Source organism: Corvus brachyrhynchos, unplaced genomic scaffold (genome assembly GCF_000691975.1).
Source record: "Corvus brachyrhynchos isolate BGI_N302 unplaced genomic scaffold, ASM69197v1 scaffold21, whole genome shotgun sequence".
Classification (NCBI taxonomy): Eukaryota; Metazoa; Chordata; class Aves; order Passeriformes; family Corvidae; genus Corvus; species Corvus brachyrhynchos.
Window position 1 is genome coordinate 4377718 of NW_008236924.1, and position 11459 is coordinate 4389176.

Genomic DNA, 11459 nt, shown 5'->3' on the forward strand with positions numbered 1-11459 from the left:
CCAGGTGGCTGAGTGGGTCCAGAGCCAACCATGCTGGAGTCCTACAGCTGCACACAGCTGCTGAGAGGCAGCAGCCCAGGCTTTGCCAGGCCTGGAAAGAAGGCAAAGACTGTCCAGGGCAGAGGAGACAGGCAGACAAGCAAGTCCACAGCAGCTGCAAGACGTTTCTGTTCTCCTCATCCCTTGAAAGAGCTGCTCTCCGCCTGGCTCAAGATCTGGCAGAAGTGCTCCGGGGAGCCCAGACAGCCCATTCCAAAAGCAAGGACTTGTTCAGGGATGGTATTATTCATGTCAGAAGGGAGACGATTTATTAGTCTGGAGTCTTCAGCATCCCTCTGCCTGGGTGATTCCAGCATGTTTAGCCAGGACACTCCTTCCCAGCCTCCTTGATTCCCCCAGCATGGGGAGTGCCAGCCAGGCAAGGGCTGGCTCCCTGCAGCCTTGCATGGCTGCCCGAGACCCCTAGGGTCTGGCCACCCAACACTAGGGGAGACTGCTCGCTGCCCTCTCGTGCCCACCTCCCTGCCAGACCTGCACTGTTGCTGGGAGACCGGCTGGGGAGGAAACGCTAGGCAAACCCTTACCTGTCTGCTGAACAAACGCTGGAGTAACCCTTTTTTGGGCTGTGGAGAAGGCTGCCCTTTCCAGTCCAGGTCTGGGGGCACTGTGCCATCTGTGCTAAAGACATTCAGCTCCTTAAAACACTCTGTCTCAATCATCTGGAAAAGGGAAAAGAAGGCTGCAGCAACTGCCACATGGGAACCCATCACCGAGGGTCCAGCGGAGCATGAGAGCAGCGAGGACAGCATGGGGACACTGCCCTCAGCCATGGTAGGCACAAGCAGGAGCAAAGACCTACCTCGTTCTGCCAAGGAATGGGCACACTCCCTGTGGCAAACTTCTGGTAGAAGTCATTGTCTGTGGGCTCCAGCTCCACTCCTTTAACCGTGGAGAACTGCTCGATGTCCAGAACGTCCTTGCAGTAGATGGCCTGGGGCTACGCAGCACAAAGATTGCTCTAATGCCAGGCTCCACCTTGATGCCACCACCTCCAACTGTTGCTCACGGCCAAGCCCAGGCACCTCTCCCTGCAGCCCAGAGCTTGCTGGACCTCTGTTCTGCCAGGCCCAGAGAAGGGGATGGGCCCCATCTCCCCATGCCAGGGTTCCCTCTTCCCTTGACAGCACCAGTGACTGAAAAGGTCAGGACTTACATCTGGCTTGAAGGGAGGGTCCAGCATGCCTGCTTCCAGCCTCCTGAAGTTGAGGTGCTTGAAGAGAGGGTGCTCCTTCACCTCCTTGGCCCCAGCTCCTCGGCACCCCAGGCGCTCCAAAGGGTCTTTGCACAGGAGCTGTGACACAAAGGAAATCAATGTCCTGGGTGAAGGGTGCTCTGTGCAGGAGCAGCCCTGGGTTCCTGCAGTGGGTTCTAGGGAGAGCACAGGCTTGCTAGGCAGCTGGGCAAGGAATGAAGGCACTCTGAACCCTCCTGTGCTGCCTTATCAGAGACAAAGGAACCTGGTTGTCACCTCTGCAGGGAGCAGCCCCCATGTTCTGCTGCTGCATGCACGGAAGCGGTGGGAGTGAAGGGACAGGGCTGCACACCCGTACCATGGTGCAGAGGGAGCGGGCGCAGGGCGAGAACTTCTCCGAGTACTCCTCCTGCACTTCCTTCACCAACCGCTCCACCTCCTCCCGCTTGATCTTCTTCTTGCGCTGCTGGAAGGGGGACTGGCCCTCGATCATCTCGTACACCAGGCAGCCCAGTGCCCACCAGTCCGGGCTGAACGTGTAGCGCTCGTTCTTCACCACCTCAGGAGCTGCAGAGGAGCAGGGGTGAGGGACGTGTCAGGGTAGGGAGAGCACATCTTTTGAACCACTTTTTGCTTAAACCAGGGTCACTTACCCATGTAGCCAACTGTCCCCACCCGGCCCTTGATTGTTTGGCCTTCTGGCACATGGACAGCTAGTCCCAGGTCTGAGATACGGATGTGACCTGCACAGAGGAGGGGACAAGTTAACAGGACAAAGTCAGGGGGTGGTGTTTGAAGCTGCCAAAAACACAGGGTAACCCTGGTTTAAGCAGAGTAAGAAAAAACTCAGGCTCAGGGCTTCTCTTGACCCTGCACTCACCATGGTCATCCAGTAATATGTTCTCTGGCTTCAGGTCCCTAGGAGGGAAGGGACTTGATTAGCAAGAAGCATGTTGTGAGAGCAAAGGACACATGCAACAGCCACATCTCAACAAGCCACAGATAAGCAATTTTAGGATGTAATGCCCCTGCCTCGGGCACACAGATAACCTATCCCTCACCCTGTGCCCCAGAGCTGACCCTGCAAGCTCTCCCCTCCTGGGCAAAGAGGTGGGAAACAACGACCTTCAACCCTCTGCAGTGAGCCTGGGGATGGTTCCCTCTTTGCAGGTGCAGAACTCACCATGGGGCAGGCCATGCAAGTGAGAAGGAGCAGAGGCTTCTCTGCTTATCCCGCCCCAGGGCAAGGTAGGAGCAGAAGGGACTTCCTGGCCAGTGTTTAGCCATGCTGTCCTAACACTGCATCACACCCCTGTGAGTACAGTCAATTGACTTGTTCTCCCTCCTCCCCAGCTCTTTAGCACGTTGGGGCAGCCTACCCTCTTTTGTTCTAGTGTCAATACTGCCCAGGGAGTTCAGTGCCTGCCCTGAGACATTCACAGCATGATCACATCCTGTTCTTGGCGATCATTTACCAGCACAAGGAAGCCAAGCTAAGCTCTCCCTTTCTCCCACAAGACCAGCTTTCTGTTCCCGATTCCTCTCACTCAGCTTTGTGCTGCTTTCAAGCCTGAGCTTATTTTCTTGAGCAGACAGACCCAGCTGGGCTGGTAAGAGCAGCAGGAACCCTCTTACTGCTGCAGGCCCTACAAGCTCTCCCAGCAGGGACCAGGCAGCACGCACCTGTACACTATCCTCTCCTGGTGCAAGTCCTCAAGGCCACAGCAGATCTCAGCAGCATAGAAAGCTGCCCGGGGCTCCTCGAAACCAGCCTCTCCCATGTGGTAGATATGGAACTTGAGGTCCCCTCCATTCATGAGGGTCAGCACTAGGCAGAGAGCATCTTTAGTTTCATATGCATAGGCTAAGCTCACCTGCAATTCAGGGCAGAAAGGCTGTTAGAAGACACAGCTGGAAGAGGGAGGTGCCCACACGCCCATGGACACTTTGCCACCCAAGCAGCCACTCCCGGACTCGGGACTGGGCCTTTGCCAGCAGATGAGGAACTGTGCAAACTCAGGGAGCACATGCCAGTGCCCAGCAGTCCCAGCACACCCCCAGCTTTGCTCAGACAGGGATGACACTATTTTCCTGAGCCAGAGCTGCTTTCCTCCAGGGGCAGGCAGCCCCCAACAGCAACGCTGGGGCAATGTCTGATGAACCCTCTGCAAAGGGAGGTTCAGGCTTTCCACACCTCAGTGCACCAAGGTAGAGCTCCCAATCACACAGCTCAGGGCTGGGCTTCTCCCCACCCCACTGTCTGGAGAGACAGTTCTCACCGTTTACTTGTGCCCCAAAAGTCACAAAGGCGCCTGTAACACCAGCTGGGTGTTTGCGGCTGACTTTGGGGGCATTTACAGCACGTTGTGGAGGCAGTAAATGTCCTGCCAGAGCTCAGCCTTGTAAGAGATGTGCAGCCACCAGGACGCTGCCCCACGGGCAGAGACTGCTCCTGCCTCTCCACACCAGGTGAGGAGCACAGAGGTGCCAGGCTGGCTGGTTGGAGAAAGCATCAACCACCACAGCAAAGTGAGAGCAATTCCTATGTACTTACTACAAACCTACTGTTCACTTTTTCCAGGATCTGTTTTTCATTCAGGGCCATGGCTTCTCCCTTCCTCTTTTTGATCCGTTTCTTCTCCAGTTTCTTGCAGGCATACATCTTCCCTGTGGCACGCACTTGGCAGGCACACACCTGGAGGGAGGACAAAGCTCAGCACCCTCCCACTGCCATTTCCAGAGTGGGAGTCTAGGTTCTGCTCTCAGGAAGAGGCACAGGAAGGCAAAGCAAAGACACAGGGAACAGTGACAGCTCCAGATGTCATAGAGAAGCAGGAGCCAGCTGTAATGCCTCTAACACCTTTAGCAGCACCACGGCTGGTGCCTGGGAAGACAGAAGGCCACTCCATAAACAGAAGGAAGCCTGGCAGGAAGCTTTCAGGAGTGCAGTTTGCCCTGTCAAGACACAGGGAACAGACCTCACTGCCCAGTTAGCAGTAGGCACCACAGAGCTCGTGCTACCAACCCTGCACAGCACCTCCCACACCTTCAGCACTTGGAGAGAGGTGAGCTCCTGCCTCTCAGGGAGAGCTGAGAGGTCATGCAAGGCCCAAAACACAGCCCAGCGCAGAGCCCCCACAGCCCACCCAGCCAGCAGCACCTGCCTCCAGGTGCTGGAGCAGCTTGTGGCACCCTGATGGCCAACCCAGGTCTGCCTCTGGCAGCAGGCAACAGTGGCTGTCTGGTACCCTGAATGCAGAGGAAATGGTGGTTACTCACCTCCCCAAAACCGCCCTTACCCAGCACACGGTACTGGCGGAAAGTGTTTTTGGTTACTGGCTGTCTGTGAGGGAAAGGAAACCAGAGTGAGATATGAGGAAGGAGAGAGCAGGGGCTGAAACCCAAACCACCTCCATGCCCTGGCCTGAGAGACTGTGGCTCACCCCAAACCCCTGCTCAAGTGGGCCTTGCTTGCCTGTGAGGCAAGCAAGGCTGTGGCTGCTGCTGGTGCCAGTAAAGGGCCCGGAGGGACAGCAAAGGCCAGGCTCTTGGCTCCTGCCAGGGCCCAGCACGGGAAGGAGCCCCAGGGACCCCTTAGGCAGGCTGTGTGAGGAGGCTGCAGATTTCCCAGCAGTGCGGGGAGCGTTACCGTTCCAGCCATTTCCACTGCAGGAAGCGGTTGAAGTACAAGCTGTCGAGGTAGTCAGCAAAGGGAGCCACGCTCAGGTAGTCGTGGATAAGCCTAGGAGAGAGCAGAGCCAGCATGGTTCCTGAGAGCTGATCACAGCCCTGGACAAAGCCAGCAGCCCCAGGAAAGAGGAGCTGAACAGCCCCAAAAGCCTATTTACTCTGCCATTCCCTCACCCAGCCTGGTGCTGAATCACCCACGTAGCCCTGGCCCAGAAAGCCCTGCTCCATGCTAAGCCTGATGCAAAAGGAAGGTGCGTTGGAGGTACCACTGTGACAAACGCAGCGCCCTGGGACCAGGCTGGCACTGCTAATTGTGGCCTCTTGGCACCAGCCAGGGCTGCAGGATAAAGGGGGACAATGGGACTCTTTGCAATTGCCCCTCTGCTCACAGGGCAAACGTGCACACAGGCTGTAATCAGCTGCTAGCAACATTCAGCACCAGGCGCTGAGTTGTTCACTATCAGATGAATATCCAGCACAAAAGGCCACAGGGGGATCCTGCTCGAGAGAGCTAACTGCTTTGGAGAGCTGTGCCAGGGCTGCCCAGCAGAGTGAGGAGCCTTAGACGCAGTGTCTAGACTGGAAACACGCATCAAGGAGAAGCGGATGGGCTCTCCCCTTTCAGAGCTTGCCAAGAGCAGGCAGGGCCCAGCCCGGAGGCTCTGCATTCAGACACGACACTGGTTACCACACACGGAGCTAACGCTCCACAGAAGACTGCAGCAAATGTGTTGCCACAGCCCTGCACTCAGTTAGGCAACACGCTCCAGCTACTGTGCAGGGAGGGGTGAGGCTGCAAGCCCAGTTTGCCCAAGAGCTTCCGTTTCACACTCGGAGCCAGGACCTCGGCCACTGCTTCTGCGATGGGAACAGAGGTGACCTTAGACCCCTGCAGCAACAGCCAGAGCAACCCAACCACAACAGCCACTTCTGCGGCCGGCGGGACAGGACAGCTGGCACAGGACTGCAGCCATCGGCTCATCTTGGCAGGAGCCTACAAGATCCTGGCACAACACTGGGAATAGCATTACTACAGGGTCTTCCCAAATGGCAACTCCAGCTGCAAGGACCGACAGAGGTTTCGGCAGCAGCTCCTGGCTCCCAGAGCACAAGATCCTTGTGCTCGCTTTCCTAGAGCTGGGCTGCAAACTGCTGCTCCAAAACTGCCCAGGCCCCAGCCTTAGCACCAGCCCTCACTCTCCCAGAGGAATGGACTATGAGGGACACGGTGAGTCAGCTGCAGCATCATCCCCGTGCCATGTGCAACCTGCAGACACAGCCCAGCCCTCCAACTTACTTAGTGCATTCCTTGAAGAGCTCCTTGGAAGGTTCCTCCTCCAGCCTCTCACAACAGGCATCCACCAATTGGGAGGGAACTTCAGGCACATGGTCCTCACTCTGGGGACAAAGGGATGGAGTCAGAGCCCAAGGGTCCTGCTTTAGGGTTAGTGGGCAAAGCAGTGTGGTGGCTTGTGAGGTGGTGTGGTGGCTCAGCATGTCGGCTGTGGCAGGACATGGGCAATGTCAACTGTTGGCTTTCCAACTGTTCTTGTAGGCAGCAAACACAACTCTCTTACTCACGTTTGGCTTCAAGTACTTTTCAATCAGGTGCTGCCCACATTCCTTCCTCTTCTCATCTGGAGCCACTTCGTACCCTGCCTGCAGAGAGCAGCAAACAGTGTGAGGGGCAGGTCCAGCCAGGAATCCAGCCTTGCTACTGGCCAACAGCTGTGGAGCAGCAACACCCTCTGCCCAAAGTTTCCCGTGCTTTCCTTGAAAACCAGATCTCCAGCAAACACCTCCCTAAGCAAAGGCCCGGCCCTATCTGGGCTGCGACTCACAGGTTTTTCCTACAGAAAAGCCCTGTGTGCTCAGAAGCACCTGCTGAAGCATCCAGCCAAACAGTTCATGCCCAAGGTGTCCGGAACATCCCTGTCTCCCCCAAGGAAGCCTGATGGGCTTTGCTCTTACCACAGCGTCCAGGAACTTGACGCAGCGTGAGAGCTCGGGGCGTGTCTCGCAGAACTGCCGGAAGAGCATGTGCCCAATGGGCTGCTTCTCGCACAGGCTGTGGTAGTCCCGCTCTGCAAATGTCGAGAAGGTCACTCACTGCTGAATCCCAAAGGAGCAGTCCCAGCCCACCACCCTGGCCAGGCAGCAGTGGGGGTATTGTGACTCCTCAGCTGGGCTGCTGACAGGCCCCACCAGCCTGAGACTACCAGGAGAGTGAAGTGGGACAAGGGACATTGCTGAGGTTTTACATTCCCCTGTGGAAGACCCTCTTCCCTGAAAGAGGATTGATCTGCTGTTCTGTTCACCCTGAACCTCTTGTTCCTAGCAAGGGACCTCCATATCTCCTGCTTGCCTAAAGGCTCTCTCCTCCTCTCTCCACAGAGATCAACCAACTGCTCCAGACACACAACTTTCCTTGGAACATGAGAAACACACCAAGCTTATCTCAAGGCAGATCTTCCAGGCCAAGAGTTGTTCTGATGACTCCTCCAAACCACTTGTATTCCCAAAGGCCCTGCTGAAAGCAGCAGCATCAGAATGGGAGGCACCATTCCCACAGATGTCCTGCTGATGTGCACACAGCAGTCAGAACTCCCCACTTCATGGGACAGCCATGTGCTTGTACATCAACTCCTACTGCCCTCCAGAGCTCGCAGATTCCTCCTACTCCTCTCTGAACTCTGGCAGCCCAGGCACAAACCCCTTTGACTATCCAGAGCACTTCCAGTTCTCTGCTTTTTTCCTCCCCTTCCACTCATAAGATGTTGTCTGATCGCAGGCCAGAACAGATTTCTGTGACAGCCACTGCCACCGAGGGCTGTGGGCTGCCTGCAGTGCAGATGTGCAGCCACCCAGAGGATCCCAGTACTGGGTACTCCCAGCCTTCCCCTCCCCTCCCTGTGCAGCAGTTTCTCCCGAGGAAGCTGCAGCTTCCTGAGGGTGCAGGAGAGTGCGGAGCGGGCTGTGGTGGGGGAGGAGGTGGCCTCGCCAGCTCTGCCGCACCAGCCGGTTTCCTTGTGTCTGCAGGGGAAGGAGTTCCCTTCAGCTGGGAAGGACCAGAGTTTGCTGTCGGTGAGATCAGAAGCTTTCGGCTGCCCTGGTTGCTGCCCGGGCTCACACGAGGTTACTCCCTGTGGTCAGAGCACAAAAAGCTTAATTCTGCAGTGGGCAACCAGCCCACCATGCCCATGGTCCTGCCAAGACTCTGGAATAGGAAAGAAACGCCTTTCTAGCAGGCTGTGAGGTGAAAAGAAAGACACCCCAGCCAAAGAGTGGCCAAGCACAAGGAACGGGGTCATCTCTCCCATGGGAAAACCAAGCGAAGCTGCTGCCACCTGGGTCGGAGCCTCCTCACGTGCCCCTCCAAGGGGAAGTGAGACACGGGCGGTGACAGGCAGTGGCTGGGAGGGACTCGCTTCCCAAACCTTCACAAGGTCACTGGCCTGGATAGCAGGACAGCAGAGACCACCAGGACTCACTGCTGGCAAACGGGTGAAGTTCAGTGCTGGAAAATGTCACGACAGCCACAAGAAGAGTGGCTGGAGGCAGAGAATGGACAAAAGCTGAGGGATAGCTCTGCTGAGGGCATGCAAGTCAAAGAGGCAGAAGGGGTTTGGATGGTCAAGATGGGAGCTGCAAGGAGAGCCCAGGCCAGAGCTGTTCTCAGCTCTCTGACCTTGCTCCAGAGAGGCAGCCAGCAGCAAATCCAAGGCTGGAGTCTCCATACAGCCACACCTGGCTGTGAAGCCAGCCCCGAGAGATGGTGCATGGGGTGTGTGGCAGACGGAGGTGGGGACAGCCTGCACTGGGCTGCTGTGAGCTTGAGGGTTACAGTGTGGATGAGCGAGGTTGAGTTTCTCCAAGTACTAGAGTTCCATGGGGCCCAAAAGATTGCCAGGACTGGAAAACCTGGGCAGGGCAGAACTGGGAATTTGAGCTGCAGAAACCTCCCAAAGCCATTTGTTTCAGTGACACCTGTTCTGAAACAAGGCCAGCACTGTGCCACTCTCCAGCTGGCAGCTGAACCCAGATCGAAAACTTAAACAAGCTCTCCTCTTCCCAGGATGCAAAGCAGTTGCACCCTCTGTGCCCCAAAACAACTTCACACGATCTCAGGACCAAGCCTGCTGCACAAATAACATTAAAACCATGAAGAGTACAAAGTACAAAATGAAAATGACAGGCCAAGCCCTGCCCAACTCCAGTTCTCATCCACACCACACAGCAAGAACCCAGTTGGCCTGAGAAGAGCTACTGCTTGAATGTTAGAAGCTGAGATCTGTGGAGCTGAGCTGAATCCAGCCAGGGAGAACAGAGGACATTAGCAGGACCTTTGTTATTTTTGCAAAGGCACCCCAGAGTGACACTCCAAAACTGCAGCACGGAGCAGGTCTGTTTGCACACAGAAGATGATGTTCCTCTAGTGAAGCTCATCACAGTCTGGCAGGTGTGTGGCTACATCATCAGCCACTTACCCATCATTTCTTCCCTATACCCTAAACTCCAAGCAATCCTGGCTGGGATTTGCCCTGTTCTACATCCCTGACACTCAGCTTGGGGTGCACAACTCCCACACACATGCTCGCCCACCGGCTCCCACCAAGCCCCGCATCTCACCCAGGGTTTGCCGAAGGTCCTCGCAGAGGCTGATGTGGGGGAACTGCAGCATCTGGCGCCATTTCTTGCTCTTGCCTTTCCGGTTTCCTCCACCACCTGCAGGGCACACAAAATCAGTACCGTGAGTCAGGAAGCAAAGGTGTCTGACTGCAGCTTAGCCTTGCCAGGAGCTGAGGAAGGAGCCTCTCCAAGTCCAGGCATGGAAAACAAGACCGAAGTGGTACCACTGGTGTCCTGGTGGGACAAAAGTGTTGGAGCCTCGACTGCCAGAGGAAATGGGCAGACCAACCTCTGGCTGCCAAACAAATCCCGATCAAGAACTTGAAGACCTTTCATGATTGGAGAATCCCAGCAGGGGCAGCAGCGTCCACAGCCACAGCAGTTCTTGGCTCCCAGGCCTGCCCCCAGCAGCTCTGCATAACTAATCACCCCTCCAGGCCATGCCTTGCTTGCTGTGAAGCTCTTCCTGCTGCAGCAAAGACCTTCATGCCACCTACTCATTCCAGACTGATTGCTTACTCCAGGGAGGGGCTCTCAGAGGGAGGACATGAAGCTGGGAGACAGGAATTCCTGCTCTAATTCCGGCTCCACAGACAACTCGCTGCCTTGCCTGGGGCTCATCACTTCAGTTTCCCACCTGTGAAGTGGGGACACTCCCACTTTTCTCTAGAGATAAGCCAGCCTCAGAAAATCCAGATCCAAGAACCAGGTATTATTCCAGCTTCAGCTGCTGGAGTAAATGGCCAGTGCTGTAGGACAGGGTGGGAAAGCTTCTAGATAGACCAAAAAATTAACATTGTAGCAAGCACTAAGTACCGATTGCTGGGATCAGCCAATCTCCAGGGTTTGCTTTCCCGGTGCCAACGCACACAATCTCCCACCTCTCTTCGGAAATTCATTAAATCACCCTGCCAAAGTGGTCGGGCCAACAGCTGGGCCCAAGGCCCGGCTTTCTGAAATCACAGAGGGGTTGAACATAATTTATCAGCTCTCGAGAAACACTTTCATAACACTTTCCTCCACTGCAAATGCAGTTCAGCCCCAAAGCCTAGACACAGTCCCCTGGCACCCAGCTCCCTGTGCCACAGGAGGCCCTGGATGGACAGGCAGGTGGGATGGGGCCATCCTGGTCAGCCTCGTGCGGTGCCAGCCCCAGGTCCGAGCCCCTGTCGCGCCATGGGTCCCTGCACTGCATCTGCCCCGCACCAGCAGCTGGGCCGCATGATTGTACAAACTCAGGAAGGAAGTGACTCAAGGGTAAGCAGGGCTGGAAGAAACCAGCGGCGCAGACACCTTCTTGTCAGCGACAATGCAGCGGATGGGGGCAGCGAAACGAGGGCAGGGGAGGACAGGCCATCCTCACCCCAAGAGAGCTCAAGGAAAGGCAGAGCAAAGCCCCACAGCACCTGGAGGTTGCATTTCCTTGAGTTGTTTGCTTTGAAAGGAGGCTCCAGCGCCCTTCACGCGTGGTTCTACCCCGCCCTCCCAGCGCTGTGGCCGACAGTCCAGCGGGGAGCTGGGCTCTTGCACGGCAACCTCCCAGCACGCCTGGTTTGGGGATGGGGCAAGGGGTGGGCTACCTCCACCCAGAGCTCACCAGGAGCAAGCTTCAGGGTTAGGTGATGGATGAGAGCTGGTCTGCTGTCCCTCTGTCAGGGCAAGGGGGACAAGGATCCTTCACCTTCCCTGGGCCAGACCAAACATAGGGCAGCAGCTGAAGGTGGCTGTCAGCAGCCCCATAGCACATCCTAGCTCAGCTCTGCACTCCCACACCAACCTAGGAAGCTCCAAAAAGGCTGGGCTGGAGCAAAGAACCCAGCCCTGTGGATCTGGCCTGCAAAGTAGCTCTGTCCTGTCACAGAAGCTGTCTGAGCTCACCCCAGTGGCT

At 56.4% G+C, this 11459-nt stretch overlaps 1 protein-coding gene across 2 annotated transcripts in view; it reads right to left on the bottom strand.

Annotated features, from left to right (window-relative positions):
- Window positions 1–10273, bottom strand: part of GRK6 (G protein-coupled receptor kinase 6) — an 11363-nt gene extending 1090 nt beyond the window's left edge. For both annotated transcript variants that reach the window (XM_008628981.2, XM_017728188.1), the window contains exons 1-14: window positions 9572–10273; window positions 6914–7026; window positions 6524–6601; window positions 6240–6340; window positions 4902–4994; window positions 4532–4595; window positions 3807–3947; window positions 2936–3126; window positions 2133–2170; window positions 1906–1995; window positions 1611–1819; window positions 1214–1351; window positions 860–997; window positions 585–719 (exon numbers count right to left, since the gene is read on the bottom strand). In XM_008628981.2, the coding sequence (XP_008627203.1) occupies window positions 585–719; window positions 860–997; window positions 1214–1351; window positions 1611–1819; window positions 1906–1995; window positions 2133–2170; window positions 2936–3126; window positions 3807–3947; window positions 4532–4595; window positions 4902–4994; window positions 6240–6340; window positions 6524–6601; window positions 6914–7026; window positions 9572–9623 (1581 nt within the window). In that variant the 5' untranslated portion in view covers window positions 9624–10273. The remainder of the gene's footprint in view (window positions 1–584; window positions 720–859; window positions 998–1213; window positions 1352–1610; window positions 1820–1905; window positions 1996–2132; window positions 2171–2935; window positions 3127–3806; window positions 3948–4531; window positions 4596–4901; window positions 4995–6239; window positions 6341–6523; window positions 6602–6913; window positions 7027–9571) is intronic.
- Between the last annotated feature and the right edge of the window lie 1186 nt (window positions 10274–11459).